Source organism: Thermothelomyces thermophilus, chromosome 1 (assembly GCF_000226095.1).
Source record: "Thermothelomyces thermophilus ATCC 42464 chromosome 1, complete sequence".
NCBI classification, from domain to species: domain Eukaryota; kingdom Fungi; phylum Ascomycota; class Sordariomycetes; order Sordariales; family Chaetomiaceae; genus Thermothelomyces; species Thermothelomyces thermophilus.
The window spans coordinates 6,816,411-6,830,869 of record NC_016472.1 but is presented as its reverse complement, the minus strand read 5'-3'; the positions used below and the strand labels follow the sequence as shown (position 1 = coordinate 6,830,869).

At 60.6% G+C, this 14,459-nt stretch overlaps 4 protein-coding genes across 4 annotated transcripts; 1 reads left to right on the top strand and 3 right to left on the bottom strand.

Annotated features, from left to right (window-relative positions):
* Positions 1–927: 927 nt before the first annotated feature.
* On the bottom strand, positions 928–3,679 carry MYCTH_2297743 (uncharacterized protein). The gene is made up of 2 exons (XM_003659962.1): positions 2,837–3,679; positions 928–2,735 (listed from the first exon to the last, which is right to left on the bottom strand). The coding sequence occupies exons 1-2, from the start codon at positions 3,454–3,456 to the stop codon at positions 1,016–1,018; spliced, it is 2,340 nt and encodes a 779-aa protein (XP_003660010.1). The 5' UTR covers positions 3,457–3,679; the 3' UTR covers positions 928–1,015.
* Positions 3,680–5,476: 1,797 nt separating this feature from the next.
* On the bottom strand, positions 5,477–8,720 carry MYCTH_2297740 (uncharacterized protein). The gene is made up of 2 exons (XM_003659961.1): positions 8,603–8,720; positions 5,477–8,404 (listed from the first exon to the last, which is right to left on the bottom strand). The coding sequence occupies exon 2, from the start codon at positions 8,322–8,324 to the stop codon at positions 5,511–5,513; it is 2,814 nt and encodes a 937-aa protein (XP_003660009.1). The 5' UTR covers positions 8,325–8,404; positions 8,603–8,720; the 3' UTR covers positions 5,477–5,510.
* A 380-nt stretch (positions 8,721–9,100) lies between these two features.
* Positions 9,101–11,419, top strand: MYCTH_2297737 (uncharacterized protein). Its single transcript, XM_003659960.1, has 3 exons — positions 9,101–9,483; positions 9,558–9,581; positions 9,672–11,419. The coding sequence occupies exons 1-3, from the start codon at positions 9,448–9,450 to the stop codon at positions 11,226–11,228; spliced, it is 1,617 nt and encodes a 538-aa protein (XP_003660008.1). The 5' UTR covers positions 9,101–9,447; the 3' UTR covers positions 11,229–11,419.
* Positions 11,420–11,740: 321 nt separating this feature from the next.
* On the bottom strand, positions 11,741–13,839 carry MYCTH_64380 (uncharacterized protein). The gene is made up of 2 exons (XM_003659959.1): positions 13,629–13,839; positions 11,741–13,570 (listed from the first exon to the last, which is right to left on the bottom strand). Exons 1-2 carry the CDS (start codon positions 13,762–13,764, stop codon positions 11,952–11,954), a joined length of 1,755 nt encoding a protein of 584 aa, XP_003660007.1. The 5' UTR covers positions 13,765–13,839; the 3' UTR covers positions 11,741–11,951.
* Positions 13,840–14,459: the final 620 nt, after the last annotated feature.

Genomic DNA, 14,459 nt, shown 5'->3' with positions numbered 1-14,459 from the left:
ATGTCCCCATCCTGTCTCCAACTAATCTTGTAATGTACATACTATATGTATCTACATAGGGTATACCTGCAGTTCGTTCGTTAAGCAGTCTGCCAAAGTCTGGCCGTTAAAACCAGGGGACACCCGAACGGAGGAGCCATGGACCCATCCGGGGTAGCGTCGTATCGACGGCCGACACACCGCGACCCCGAACATCACCGAGACCAAGTGGGCCTTTGCCCCGGGGGGAGGACGCCAGCAGTGCGTTGACGGGGCCAGTATCATCTTGGCAGCCGTCATTCCCATGCTCCGCTGTTAAACCGTTTTAGTCACATGGTGGGAACGGCAATCGAAAGATTCTTTGGGTCTATTCTGTATATCTCGATGACATGGCCCGATGAGGAGACGGGGGGATTTAATTAGTGTAGTGGTATCGTGCGTTCCTAGCTCCAAGTTAAAGCCGCCGACGCCATGCTAGGAGGAGAGCTTCATCCCCGAGCGAAACGCGTTTCCCGAAACAAAGCCATCCCCTCCCCGTCCCCTCGTTCCTTCGTATCTCTTTCCTAGTCCCGACATCGAAAGGAGACAACCAGATGCCCCCCCGAGGAGAAGGACCATGGATGGGGCCCAGCGTGATGCATGCAGTAAAACGCTCGTAGAAAAGATGTTGCGGAAACGGTAACTGTCCGACCTCAAAACTCCACGCTCCCCCAGATCACGCTCAAAAAAAAACCCTGCCTGGAAATTCGACGCCCCTCGTTCCACGCCGCAGCTGCAAAGCCGCGGGGGGGTGGGGGAGAAATGTCCGCAGATGAAGCCCGAAGGAAAGAGTAACAAGTCGGAAAACATGAAAGCAGACATGGCTTCACGCCCGTAGAACAGCGTGGGGAAGAAGAATGGTGCATAAGGGAGGAGGAAGATTAAAGGAAACGAAAGAAGGAAGAGAGAAGATGAGATTGAAGAAAAAAGGCTAAAAGAGAAGAGAGCAGAAGAGAAGAGAAGAGAACAGGAATTGAAAAAATGGAACGGTGAGTGATTACGCGCAACCCACTTCCACGGCCATGCGGCGAGGCTCCTCCTCCTCCTCCTCCTCCTCCTCCTCGTCCGGCCAGGGGGTGACGGGCATGGGGGCGAACCTGCGGCGGTGGCGGGCCTCGAGCTCGGCGCGGAGGACCTCGGCGGCGAGGAGCCAGCGGCGGGCGAGGCGGGCGCGGCGGTCGGCGAGGGTGCGCAGGAGGGCGTCCTCCTCGTTGGCGAAGCGGACCGCGAGGTCCTCGACCTCCTCGGCGCGGCGGTCGGCCAGCGCCTCGCGCTCCCGCTCGTGCCGCCCCACCAGCTCCTCCATGCTCCTGGCCTGCTTCTCGCGCAGGCCGTTGATCTGCGACCGGTGCCGCCGCTCCATGCCGTCGCGCAGGCTGTACTGCTGCCGCAGCTGCTCCAGGTCGCGCTCCGTGACCTTGCGCTGGGGCATGCTGCGACGGCTGCTGCTGCTGCTGCTGCTGCCGGCGTCTGGTGGGGGCGCCGCCTGGGTTTGGTGGGCTTGGTGTTGTTGTTCTTGTGGCGATGGTGGCGATGGTGATGATGGTGATGATGGTGATGAAGGTAATGATGATGATGATGGTGGTGCTGTTGGTGGTGATGGATGTGGTGATTGTGGTGATTGTGGTGATGATAATGACGGGGATGATTCGTCGTTGCCGTCGTTGCCGTCGTTGCCGGAGGCCGCGATCTTGCCTGCGCAGTAGTCTTCCATGTGGCGGAGCTTGATCTGGACCCTCTTCCGCTTCTCTTCCAGGCTGGCCTGCAGCTCGATCTCGGCCATGACCTGGAGGTCCTCGAGGTGCTGCTCCGTCTTGGCGTGCCGCTCGCGCATGCGGTCCATCAGGTCCGAGAACTTGTCGGCCAGGGCGACCTTCCTGCGCTGCTGCCGCGCCCGCAGGGCCTCCTTCACCCTCCGCTCGTAGGCTCCGAACCGGGCCCTCTCGGCCTCCTGCTCCGCCCTGAGCGCCCGGAACTCGGGGCTCTCGCGCGTCCGCCTCTCGGCGTCCTCCTTCTCCCTCTCCTCGGCCTCGGCCTCCCTCTGGCGCGCCTCCTTCTCGGCCTCGAGCTCGGCCCGCCGGGCCTCCTCCTCCACGCGGCGGCGCTCCATCTCCTCCTCGCCGTTGCAGAAGTTGGGGCAGCCGACGGCAGGGTCCCAGACGGCGCCGCAGATGTAGCAGAACTGCGCCTTGCACCGGCACGTGATGTGGGTGCACCCCTGGGCCAGCTCGACCAGGGACCGGCACTTGTAGCAGCGGCGCCAGCCGGACCGCTCGCCCATGCGGAGCACCGCGTCGCTTTCCTTGTCCTCGGGGCAGTCCTGGCCCAGCTGGTGGGCGCTGCGCTTGCACATGGTGCAGACGCGCGTCTGGCACGACTGGCAGAGCGTCTCGAACGGGTGCTTGGTGTCGGGCTTGCTCGCGGGCGGGATGAACTCGCCGCACGAAGTGTTTGGGCAGAAGACGCGCGCCTCCCAGGGCGTGCTGTACTGCACCACCGCCTTGAGGAAGAGCTGCTGCTTCTCCCTCGGGAGGACCGTCTTGATGATGGCGGCGGGGATCGGCTGGGTGCAACACCGCGGCGGCATCTTGGACTCGTCCAGCATGGACTGCTCGACCATGATGGTAAGGCAGTCGCGGCAGTAGCAATGACCGCAAGGTATCGTGTGCAGGGCCGTGTTGCCGACAAGGAAGTCCTCGCGACAGCAAATACAAGGCCTTTTGAGAAACGAGGGAAAACAAAGGAAAAAAAAATGGAGGTCAGACACCCGCGTTGAAATCTATGGGGGGCCTAAGTCTCTTTCTGTTGGATAACTCACATTGGCTGATCCGGGCTCGGCTTTCTCCTCCTCAACCTGGCCGTGATGCTGCGAGTGATACCCCTGACACCCTTCTTCCCGCTCGGTTTCGCAGCGATGCCCCCGGCCGGCTCCGATTTCTGGAACTTTGACTGTTCGAGCGCGGGATCGACCTGGCTGATGTACCTCTCGTACTGGGAGAAGCTGAGGCTCCTCGACCGCCTTCTCGTTGCCGTTGCTTCCCTTGTCATTGTTGTTTCCCTTGTTATTGTTGCTGTTGCTGGTGTACCGGGACTCGCCGCCCCACGGTCCGAGATCTGCAGCGTCGCGGAACAATCTGCGCTGCCGCCGTCCGAGCCCGTCGAGGCCGCGCTGTTCTGCTGCTGCTGCTGCACGCCGGGCGCCCGCGGCTCGTGCGAGCGCTCTTGCGGATCCGGAAACGGAAACGCTGACGCGGGCAGCTCGATGCGCAGGGCGGCGGCCTTGGACACCAACTCGTGCTCGATGTCGGCCTCGGTCGCGCCGTCGGACCGGGCCAGGACCTCGCGGACGTAGTCGGCATCTGCGAGTTCGGGCAGCTGGAGCTTCCAACCTGCGACCGGCTCGTCCAGGAGCAGCGAGGGCCGGGCCATGGGACTCATGGTCGAGGCGCCTCTGTGGCCGTCTTGGAGGAGCTTGTGCGTGCCACCGTCTCGGGAGACATGACCTAGAAGAACCAGGTGCGATGGCGTGGGGGAGCGGGCGCGGGCGCGGACGGTGTTGTAAGGCATGTAAATCGTATCGTTATCGGGCACGATCGCCCGTCACAAAGGTGGGCAGGGGGGCAGGGGGTAGTCGCCCAACCAGAGTCTTGGCTGATCTTGTGATCTCGCCAAGGCGGCACTTGGTTACCACAGTAGTAGTGAGCTTGTTCTGTGGCGCTCCACCAGCGACGCGACCTAGTGTAAGTGTAATTCGTAATGTCGCAGGTGTTGCATGTACAGTACAGTACGGTAGTGTCCCGTTTCGTCCACCCAAAGAGCTGCCTCTCTCAGGACAATGGAGAAGCAAGAAGAACGAGACGAAAAAGCGGTCGTGCAAACAGGGAACGAAAGCAACGAGGGGCTCTCGGATCGCAAGTCGCAGATTCCACCACACGGTCCGTTCTTGGCAGAGTTCCGAACGATAGTTTTCTGGACGCTCGATCCTCGATCGTAGCACTTCGTAGCAGTCGTGCAAGCAAAGAAGACCCTGCGTCCTAGGAGGAGACAGAACGGCCAGGTTTAGGAGAATTATGTCGACAGATGGTGCGGAGCGAAGTGCCGACCGAGCTCCTACTTGTAGTCATGGGATGGGTGTGTATGTAGGTCCAAACTTGATAGAGTGTAATCCGTATGTATGTACTGCGGTAGTGTGTACTCTGTATGTCCTGTATCCCGTACGGACACACACACACACACACAACGCAGGGCAAGCAAGGGAGGGTGCCTGGCAGTGTTTGGTGCCCAGCGCCACCCCTCCTCAACTTGCGGCCCTGCCGTTTGCCGTTTGCGCCCCCCAACCTGCCGCGCTGGATTTGTACTGTGTAGTGTAGTGTATAGTAGGGCACCGATAGTTAGCCCGCCATGCAGTGGGCGCGGTAAGGCCCTTGATCCACTGATCCACTGATCCGCTGATCCACTGATCCACAAAGGGTCGGGAAGGACAGCCGAGATCCGGATCAGTGCGGACCCTACTGTACTCTGCAGTGTAGATCCCCACCGCCTGGGCCTAGAATCAGGGAGCACGGTATCGTCTAGCAGCGGGACTGCACATCCCAGTGTTATCCGTAGCATGAGCGCAGGTGATTGGAGACACCGAGACACCCAGATCATACCCGCTAAAAAGAGCGATCCCGCCGTGATCCTGCCGGTGTGCAAGTGACCTCGTAGTGTACTGTGTAATCCGTCTTAACTATCCGTAGTTAGTGGACGACTTTGACGATCGGCCGTGGCTGCAGACGCGCCCCCCTGGCTCTCGTCCCGCCGCAGTTGGCAGGCTTGCAGGACGACCCGGAACGTCGGAGTTTTGGGGAAGGACCAATGTGACGGGTTGCGATTTCGGGTGAGCGATTGTCGCATGCGCCACTCTTGATTGCTCCAAGTGGGATTACGATCTCCAAAATTACAGATCGGGTCGGACCTGGGGAGCGCATGAGCTTCAGGTTTGTCTCAGACCTAAGCCCTTTCCCAGAGCCCAGCGTACAGCCGCTGCCTCTCTCTCACACACATCGACCCTTGCTTCTGCTTCTTCTGCTTCAATGCAGGACGTTGCCGTCAGCCCGGTAGGAGTCGTCAGGTCTCCTTTTGATTTGCGTCATATCGGCCCTGCTTCGCAACCGCTCACCCGCTCAGACGCGGACATATTCCGCCGAGAGCTGTCTGTGCGCTCTCACTCCAGTCGTATGTACTGCGCTAGATCCTGCGTGACCGAGGGTTTTCGGGGAGTAGGAGGGGGAGAAGGGGAGGGGGTTGGATTTGTTGCCAATCTTTTTCTCGTTGGACTGTTTTGGCGCCCCGTCTACTTCTCCGCGGCTTGCACTTCTCTCAACCCGACAAACGGGCTTCGGCCTCCTGAAACAAATCATGCAAAATGCCTCGTTTCGTAGGAAAAAGAAAGAAAAAGAAGCAACAGGGGCCGTCCCAACAAGGCGGTCGGCCGGGAACACTGAACCCTGTCAAACAAGCTCCCACCTCGCCAGCCATCCCACACTCTCGCCCGCGTTCCTCACGATGCAGAGCTTGCCTTCCCTAGCCCCTGCCTCCCGCATCGCCTCCAATGCCCTCGCTGCCGAGATGGAGCCGATCGCCGTGCCCTTGCCCTCGCTCAGGCTGAACGCGCCCGTGGTCACGAAGCCAAGCAGATCCCCCTCGTCTGGGCATAGAGGATGGTGCCCGCCAATGTCGAGCTCGTTGGGAGCCGGCTTGGGGTAAGGAAGTTCCGTCTCGACGATGGATTGCGCCAGGAGCCTCTTGCGCGTTTCCATGTCGACCCCCAAGGGCATCCGTGGGGGCGCCGTCAATCGCGATCGGCTGCCCTGACCCCTGTCGATTGGCTGGGGCAGTTTCCTCAGCCACTGATCTCTCAGATCTCGAGGAAGGGTGCGCGAGCTAGTAGTGGTCGGGGTGGGATCCGTGGCGAGCACTTCGGCATCCGCAGAAGGCTCGGCGACCCTCGAACCCCGAGAAGGTAATCGGTAGATTCTGGCGCAGGTGTTTGCGACACCTCTCGCGACAAAGGTTAGATTGACTGTGATGATAGAGTTCGCCGGCGGCGTCTCCGAGTTGGGTGACCTGAGCAGCGAGGTAAAAGAGGCCTTGGGCAGGCACTGGATCAGCCCTGAGGGCGCTGGCGCTCCTAGAGGCTCTGAAACTTCGGTCTCTTCCGACCGGTCCGGAGCGTCAATGTCCATCATCTCGGCCCCATCCGCGATCGACGGCCCGGTGGCTTGGCGATCCGGGGGTTCCTCTGCGGAGGAGCTCCCAAACAAGTGTTCGAAATCGCACGCGAACCCATTTCCGATCTCGCCTTTGCGGCCAGCACCGAGGTCCAATGACTTCCACTCGACCCTCTTGCCTTTCGGGCGGCGATCCCACTCCTGTTTTTGTTTGGCCCGCTGCTCCAGCTCCCAGTTGCGCCCGGCGTCGGTCGCGGGAAAGTCGGCGGGGAACCACGGGGCTCCGTGCTCAAACGCGATTTGTCTCTGCTCGTCCAGGCCGCCGAGCCGAGGGTTGCCGCCGGTCGAGAGGGGATAGTGCATGAGGGCATACCAGAGCGGCATGATGCACTTCCACGGTGCCAGTAACGTCCATGTGCCTTGCGCCTGTCCGCCGGTGGAAGGTCTCGAGGCCAGCAGCACGACCGGGATTGGGGGATCGGCCGGAGTGACGCGGAGGGGTTCTCCCGGCGCGTTCGCCCCCTTTCGGCGGTTGATGGCTTTCTGAGAGGGCAGTCTCGAAGCCCGAAATCGAGAGTCACGGCTGAAGATGCCGAACGGTTTCAATCCTTCTTCGACCGGCCATCGGGTGAGTGTCTCGACGAGAGAACCGTCTCCGCCCCCGGCTGGGAGGTCGACTCTCTTTGGGGGATACGCCAACCGAGGGTCTTTCACAGAGAAGGCGAGGAGCGCATCCTCAGGGAGCGAGGCAGGGTTCGTGACGCCGGCGAGGGACTTGAAGACTTGGCCGTGACGCTCCTCACCGTCCGACCCGTCGTGGTATGGCTGGAGAATGCCCAACAGCGCCTCGGTAGACCCGGGACCGATCAGCTCAATGCTGCCAATTTCGAAACGCAAATCCTCAATGTAGAGCTGCGGTGTCTGCATCTTGACGAGTTTCCGGAGCTCCTGGAACAGCTCGAGAAAGCAGGACGGATGCGTACGGATGAACAGTTGCCTTTGCGAATTCGCGCTGCGGGTGGAAGTCGTCACATCGTCACCCTGAGCAGGTGCTTGGGGGTTCCAGATGATGGTCGCGGGCCCGATGTCACGCCTCGACCCTTCTTTGGTCTGCCTGCTGAGGATGCCCGTCCACTTCCGAACTCCAGCCCTCCACTTCTGGCCCCGGGCGCCCCAGAGTCCCTCCCCGGTCAGGCCCAAGGCTTTCAGAACCCGCTCGACGCCTTCGGCCGCGCCGTACAGGCCGATCGTGCTCATATAGCTCATATCCCACGCCACCACCCCTTTCTGGCCCGCGGCACGATGCGTCGGCCTGTAGCATTTCTCTGTGGGGGTGAGGGGAATTGCGAAGCGCCACAGCGGCTTGCTCGGCTCCGTCATCCTTGCCCGCTTCGCGTGCCAGAGGTGCGTCGGCAACCATGTCTTGTTGATCTGCCTCTTTCTGAACTTGGAGTCCGGCTTGGGGGGCTCGTTCAGCGTGTTGCGCCGGATCTTCGGCCTCGCCGCCCTGGTGTCCACGGTCGGCTTCGGTTCCACCCCGCCTGTATCAATTCCCTCGGCGGCTGCCCTCTCGCGCATCTTCTTCCGTTTCCTCTCTGCCAGCTTCGCGAGCTTCTTGGCCGTCTCGGCGCGAATCCGGGCTCGGGTCGTGCGGGGGCGTCGCTTTCTGGCCTCGACGGTGGGCGTGTTGTCCTCAATCATCTCTCTTCTTGCCCTCTCGCGCAGCCTCTTCGGCACCCTCTTGGCGTTGTGGCTCGCCGTCCTCCGCCTCATGGCGCGCGGTACCTGCTGGAACACGCGGGTTGCATTGGCGGCCTTGCACTTGCGCATGCTCTCCTCGAGCGCATTGATCTCGAACTCGCGGGCATTGAGAAATTTTTGCAGGTCAAGTTTGCCATCCTCGAGGGCGGCATCCGACGGCTGCGTGCGGATGTTGCGGGCATCTTGGAACTTGACGCGCTTCGCCGAGCGCGCCGTCGTCGGTGTCGATCGTCCATCTTGTTGTCGAGACCCGTCTCTGGACTGCGCCGGCGCGTCCTTTCGCTTCTTCATGTCCGTCCCCTTCTCCGGGGGCAAGGATCGATTCTTGTCCATGTGAAGAGCATGGGTTCGGGCACTGCGCCGGCTTGTTTTGCGTGCTGGAAGGGGAGGCCTTGTTCTGAAAGAGTAAACCTGTGAGTGGCAGATCGAGGGTCCCGAGTCAATTCCTGACCCCAGAATTTTGAAGCTCTTATCTCCCCCAAATGTTCATCTTATCGGCTGCCCCACTAGCGATCGCTGAGGTGCCGTGCAGGGGGTTGTGGTGTCCCCCGCCTCTTGTCCCTGCAAATGCTCTACTAATAACAGGTAACTAACTTTTAGTGAACAATTAGTGCTTGAATTTGCGGGGCCAACCGCTGTGGCCTGGGGAGTGCCCCTGGAATTATGACAAAACCCCCACTGGTGCTAGACAAGCTTTCGCCCCCCGTTTTCATAACTACGTGCCTGTTGCTGCCCGGCGCTGACGCTACACCGCACTAACCTACCAACCGAAGTTACTGACTGAAAGCACCAGCACCTGCTGCTCCCAACAAAGTAACTAGTACGTACAGTACCTTGCATACACTCAACCACTTTGTAACCCTTGAATCGACCAAGGAACATCAGCAGCGTTCTTGGCAGCCGACGTCAGCCCTTCCTCCTTCTCTCCACACCTCGAGCAAACTGTAACAGGAACAAGGAACCAAGTCAGAAAACGGCCGTTCACCCGCAGCATCCAAGGTGGTCCCGGTTTGCCGGCCGGGGGAATGAGCTTCCCCTGGTGTTCGCGCTCGCGATAGGTCATTGATAACGACCCAAACCGAACATGGCATCCCTCAGTAAGCTCAACACCCACCCACTCCGCCCCCCCTTCCCTTCTCTTCTCTTATCCCTCTTCACATGCTCGCTGTTCCAGATCTGCCGCTTGTTTGTCTCAGCCGCCGTCGCCAGTCCTTCTTGCCTATTCTTCTCTTCCTTGAACCTCTCACTCTGCCGAATGCATTTTCCCCCGTTCAAAACCAACACCATGCTCTTCTTGTTTTGCAGGCGCATCCAAGTTCTTGCCGTGCACTGAAGGAAGCGGCTTTTTGTTGTCACGATGGGGGCTGGCAACTCCGAACGCGCCTAGATCCAACTCCTCATCGCCTCGACGTGCCCGGTCCCTTACCGGCATCCCTTTGAAAGCTCCTGAGCTAATATGCGGTTCTTTCCCATAGTCAACAAGGCTCGAAAGGTTGGGACACTCCCCCTCTGTTTCGACGTGCCAACCTCCGGTGATCGAAAGCTGACGAAGTGATCAATATACAGCCGAAATTCGATGTTCACATCAAGGCAAGTATGGCAGTCAAATTGTTCTTTTTTTTAAAGAAGAAAAAAAATATCCCCACGCCCACCACTCCTTCGCTAACTGAACCCGCGCAGATATCTGACCTCAACAATGTGCCGCTTGTGTCGGGGGTGTCCATGGTCAAGTGGCACCTCCCACATAGCATACACGGGGAGCATCGCGGACGGACGCAAAAGTGCCCCATTGTGAACCACAGGGTCGAGTACAACTACTCCAAGATCGTCTCGGTCCGCATCGGCATCGACCGCAACGACAGCCTGAACGAGTGCCCCATCGAGTTCGAGGTCGTGCAGGAGTTCAGCGCCGGCGGCGTCTCGGGCGCCGCGGGGCGAGACGAGAAGATCACCCTCGGCACCGTCCGCCTCAACCTCAGCGAGTATGTCGAGGAGAGCGAGGCGGTGTTGCGCGACGGCCGCACGGCCAACGCCATCAAGGAGGCTCTCATGTCGCCCGTTCAAAAGTCGTCGACCCACCGCCGCCAGCGCAGCTCCCTGAGCAACGCCGGCCTCCCGGAGACCGATCCGAGCCCTCGGTCGTCGCGCGACGAGGAACCCCCGGAGGGCGAGATCCAGGACGGCGTCGTGCGGCGCTACCTGATGCAGGACAGCAAGATCAACTCGACGCTCAAGATCAGCATCCTGATGGTGCAGGTCGACGGCGAGCGCAACTACGTCGCGCCGCCGCCCAAGTCCGCCCCCGTCTTTGGCGGCATCGCCGGGTTCGTCGCCGGCGACGCCTTCGAGCCCGTCGACGTCGGCGCCGCCACCACCCCGGGCCACCCGCCCTCGTCCTTCACCGGCAAGTCGCGCGACGCCTTCGAGGTCCAGGACATGTACCGCCGCGCCCTGGCCGCCAGCTGGGCGAGCCAGCCCGGCGAGCTGTCGGCCGACCAGTGCATCGAGAACATCTTCAGCGGCGGCGAGGGCTTCGAGCCGCCTCCGGCCGCCCCCTCCTCCTCCTCCCACGCGCGGAGCCACTCGCGCCGCCACACCGCCATCGCCGGGCATGGCACCGGCGCCGGCGGCGGCGGCGGCAGCGGGACTTCGGGGATGGACGGCGACACCTCTCCCAACCCGGGAGGAGGAGGAGGAGGAGGAGGAGGGAGGAGAAGGAGAAGGAGGGGAGGGGGAGGGGGAGTGGGCGGCCGGGGGCGCTACCCGCCGCAAGAGGACAGCGGCTCGGTGTCGGACGACGAAGGGGAGGAGAGCGGCGGCGACGTGATGGGCACCCTCCGGCCGCGCGACGTCGCCCGGCTGCAGCGGCACCACCTGCGCGAGCAGAGCGTCGCGAGCGACCGGAGCGCGGCCACGGTGCTCGTGGTCGGCGGCGGCGGCGGCGGCAGTGGAGTCCGGGATCTCGGCCGCGAGTCGAGCCGCGGCATCGGGCTCCCCCCCAGCGGCCCGCTCCGCGAGCCGTTCCCGTCCTTCCACCGCCGCGAGGAGAGCAAGATCACGCACGCCGGCGGGGGCCTGCGCAGCCGGAGCTCGAGCCTCGTCAGCGTGGCCACGGCGACCACGCTCGGCAGCGACAGGGAGAGGGGGAGGGAAGGGTTCAAGCGCGCCAAGGAGGTGGACGAGTTCGAGGTACGGGAGGACTTGGTTGCTTGGACCGTTCCGGGATCTCGATATTAGATGGAGATGTGGTTTGGCAGAGGAGCGGGTTTTATTTTTCTTCTTGTAGTTCTCTTGGGTATATTTCTATGAGCCAAGTTCGCAGTTGTTGATGGTTCTTCCGTGGATATGAGCATTCATAATACTCGGAAGAAGCTTGCCCCCAAGGCGCATGTGCATTTATTTACATACGCCACCTACATCTCGTTCTATGACATGCTGTCGGACTTTGAGGAGTCATCGTATAATCCACCGTTCCTGCGCATTGCACCCCCCATCACTGTCTCTTACCCTCTCGCCGCCTCAGGGATGAGTCTAAATCTCCCATTATCCAAAACGAGCAAATGCGATATGGCATAGGAACCCAAAGACGAAAAGTTCCTTACCATCATCTGAATTCACACTAGAGCTGTTTGTCGCGTCTTCCCAACGGATGTCTAAAGGGGGAGAATTGGGCGGGGGAGAGACCAGCTTTCGATCCGGTACCGCCATCAGAAGTTGTGCGGCACCGAAGCGGATAAGGCAATGCGAGTGAAAACGGGCCGGAGAAAGATTGCGGACAACGAGGTGCGAGCATCAGTCGTATAGGTAAGAGTGTCTATCGGAGCAGGCAAATCATAACCAGCCATGATGATGTTCCTTTGGAAACCAGCACGCCCCAGCCAAAGCAAGGGGGATGCATCACGCTTCCCCTAGAGTCTATGCGACAGCCTACCGCCGTACCCTTGGTCTAAGGAATGCCTCCTAAGCACTCGCCAGTGTCCCACGAACGGCGCCCTTGCCGCCAACCTCCCGCGCTGTTACGATAACCGACAAATCCGAGTTCACCGTGATCGAGACCTCCACCTTGCCGCCCTTCTTCACCCCCTTGACGGCCGCCTCGGCGAGGGTAGACCCGATCTTCCAGACCTTCTCCCGCTTCTCCTCCTCTTCCTCTTCCTCATCCGAGAAATCGCTGTCGTCTTCGTCGCTGTCGTCGGCGTCCTCGACCTTGGCCTTCTTGTTGTCGTCGCCGTCGCCGTCCTCCTTGGGCTTCGGCTTCGGCTCCGGCTGCGTCACCTTGATGTGCGTGTTGCCCTCGACAACCTTGACCAGGACGTCGCCACCGTTGGGCGCGGAGAGGTGGACCGTCCGCCGAGCCGGCACGGCAGTGTCGGGAGGGACGATGGGCACGAACACGTCCTCGCCGGCCTCGTTGACCGAGACGACGCCGATGGCGTTGAAGACGTGGGGAACCGTGGTGACGGCGGCGTGGGTCGACTGCTCGATGTCCTCGGCCTCGTAGTCCCGGATTAGGCTGGCCTGCAGGGCGGCGCCGCGGGCCTCGGCTTCTGAGGGGTTGACGGCGGTCGGCTCGGTCGAGGGCGCCAATATCCTCGTGCTCTGGGGGAAGATGTAGCGAAGGTTGGCAGCGATGCGCGGGGTGTGCGAGGTACCGCCGACCAGCATCACCTCGTCCACGTCCAGCACGTCCAGGCCGGCCTTCTTGACCGCCGACTCCACCAGGCGGTTGATGCCCTCGAATACGGTCCTCCCGATCGTCTCGTACCGCAGGCGGTTGATGGTGCTGGCGAAGTCAATGCCGTTCAACAGACTCTCGACGCTGAAGCTGGCGTTGGTGCCCAGGCTGAGCGCCCTCTTGGTGGCTTCGGCCTCGAGCTTCAGCTTGGCCAGGCTCTTGGCGTTCTCGCGCGGATCCCCGGCCCCGGAGTTCTTCTTCATGAACTCCTTGGCAAAGTGATCCACCAGCACCTTGTCCAGCGCAAAGCCGGCGAACTCGTAGTCGTGAACCGTCGCGAGCACGGTGTACATGCCGCCGCGGCTGGCGACGACGGCGACGTCGGACCGGGTGCCGCCCAGATCCGCGACCACGATGATCTTGTCCTGAATCTTGGCCTCGGGGCGCCCATCGTAGGCGAGGATCGCGGCAATGGGTTCGCTGACGAGCTGCAGGACCTCGAGGTCGGCGGCGGCGGCAGCCTCGATCAGGGCGGCTTTTTGCTTGTCGGTAAAGTTGGTCGGGACCGTGATGACAGCCGAGGTGACCTTTCTCCCAAGATACTCCGACGCAGAGCCGACCAGGCGCCGGAGGTAGCGGGTGGCGACCTCGGAAACCGACAGTGTCGACGGGGCCTCCTCTTCTCCGTCCTTGTCCTTGACCGTGAACGAGACTGTCTCACCCGTTTCTTGCGGGTGGGCAGAGGCGTGGTTGTGAGTAGGGTCGATCGACTTGAACTCCTTCCCTAGGAAATCGCGGAAGTAGGCGATCGTGTTCTTGGGGTTCCTGACGAGGAAGTTCTTGGCCTGCTGACCGTAGTACTCGTCGCCCTCGACGTACGACAGAATCGTGGGGATTTGGCGGTCTAGAAAGGGGACTGATCAGTATGCGACCAGGCTGACGGCATTGCCGAGGCTCCTCACCTCCATCCTCGTTCGCAATGACCTCGGCCTTGTCGTCGACAACATGGGCGATGGAGCTGTTGGAGTTGCCGAAGGTGATGCCGATGACGGTACGCTCGCTTGGCTCAACGCCAGGCTTAGCCGCTGTGTCACTCATTTTTTTCCCTCTCTAAATGCGAAGTACGTCGAAGGAAGTGAGCGGAAGGGCGAGGGAAGGGTCGTCGATCCAAAGGTAAACGGGCAGTTTTGAATGTATTTGGTGGTGGGGTTACCAAAAATTTCGGATTTGGGCCGCTGTTTAAGACGAGTCCCTGCTGCTTGGCAAGCTGGGCTGAATGCCCCACAATCAAGTACTGCGTAAAAGTCGCTGTACTCCGTAGGTACACTTAAAAGGTTATCAACTATTGTCCTTCACACAGACGAACTTCACTTTTAGGCAAATGATGTGCTCTCTCCTGAAGAGGTAGTACTGTGGCGCGCATGATCATGCAGGGCTTAGAGTCGTGTTCTCAGCAAGTTTTTTTTACCCTGCATGGACTTCAATGACCCCTTCAATGACCCCTCGGTCCCTGTTGCACTTGTGTGGTAATGTAGAGTACATACATACAGTACCTGATCGTGACTACAACAGTACTGCATCGTACCTTAGTGTATTCACCTACCCCTGTAAGCCCCACCATTGGTGGCTGCTAATAAACGTCAATTGCCGGCCGCAAACAAGGCTGCCTTTTACACTGGAACAAATTCTAGAACGACCACCATATCGAGCCTCGAGAACCTCACTGTCGCAACCTACCTACCTATTCAGCATATATTTGCGTCTAAACCGTTTCTACCTCGTAGAGCTCCCCA

Bases quoted from the DNA above. Each gene is read 5' to 3' on its own strand.
- MYCTH_2297743 (XM_003659962.1), bottom strand. From the start codon at position 3,456: ATGAGTCCCATGGCCCGGCCCTCGCTGCTCCTGGACGAGCCGGTCGCA. The intron at 2,736-2,836 runs GTGAGTTATCCA...GTTTCTCAAAAG, and splicing joins CCGAGCCCGGATCAGCCAAT to GCCTTGTATTTGCTGTCGCG.
- MYCTH_2297740 (XM_003659961.1), bottom strand. From the start codon at position 8,324: ATGGACAAGAATCGATCCTTGCCCCCGGAGAAGGGGACGGACATGAAG.
- MYCTH_2297737 (XM_003659960.1), top strand. From the start codon at position 9,448: ATGCGGTTCTTTCCCATAGTCAACAAGGCTCGAAAG. The intron at 9,484-9,557 runs GTTGGGACACTC...ATCAATATACAG, and splicing joins TAGTCAACAAGGCTCGAAAG to CCGAAATTCGATGTTCACAT. The intron at 9,582-9,671 runs GCAAGTATGGCA...GAACCCGCGCAG, and splicing joins AATTCGATGTTCACATCAAG to ATATCTGACCTCAACAATGT.
- MYCTH_64380 (XM_003659959.1), bottom strand. From the start codon at position 13,764: ATGAGTGACACAGCGGCTAAGCCTGGCGTTGAGCCAAGCGAGCGTACC. The intron at 13,571-13,628 runs GTGAGGAGCCTC...TCCCCTTTCTAG, and splicing joins CATTGCGAACGAGGATGGAG to ACCGCCAAATCCCCACGATT.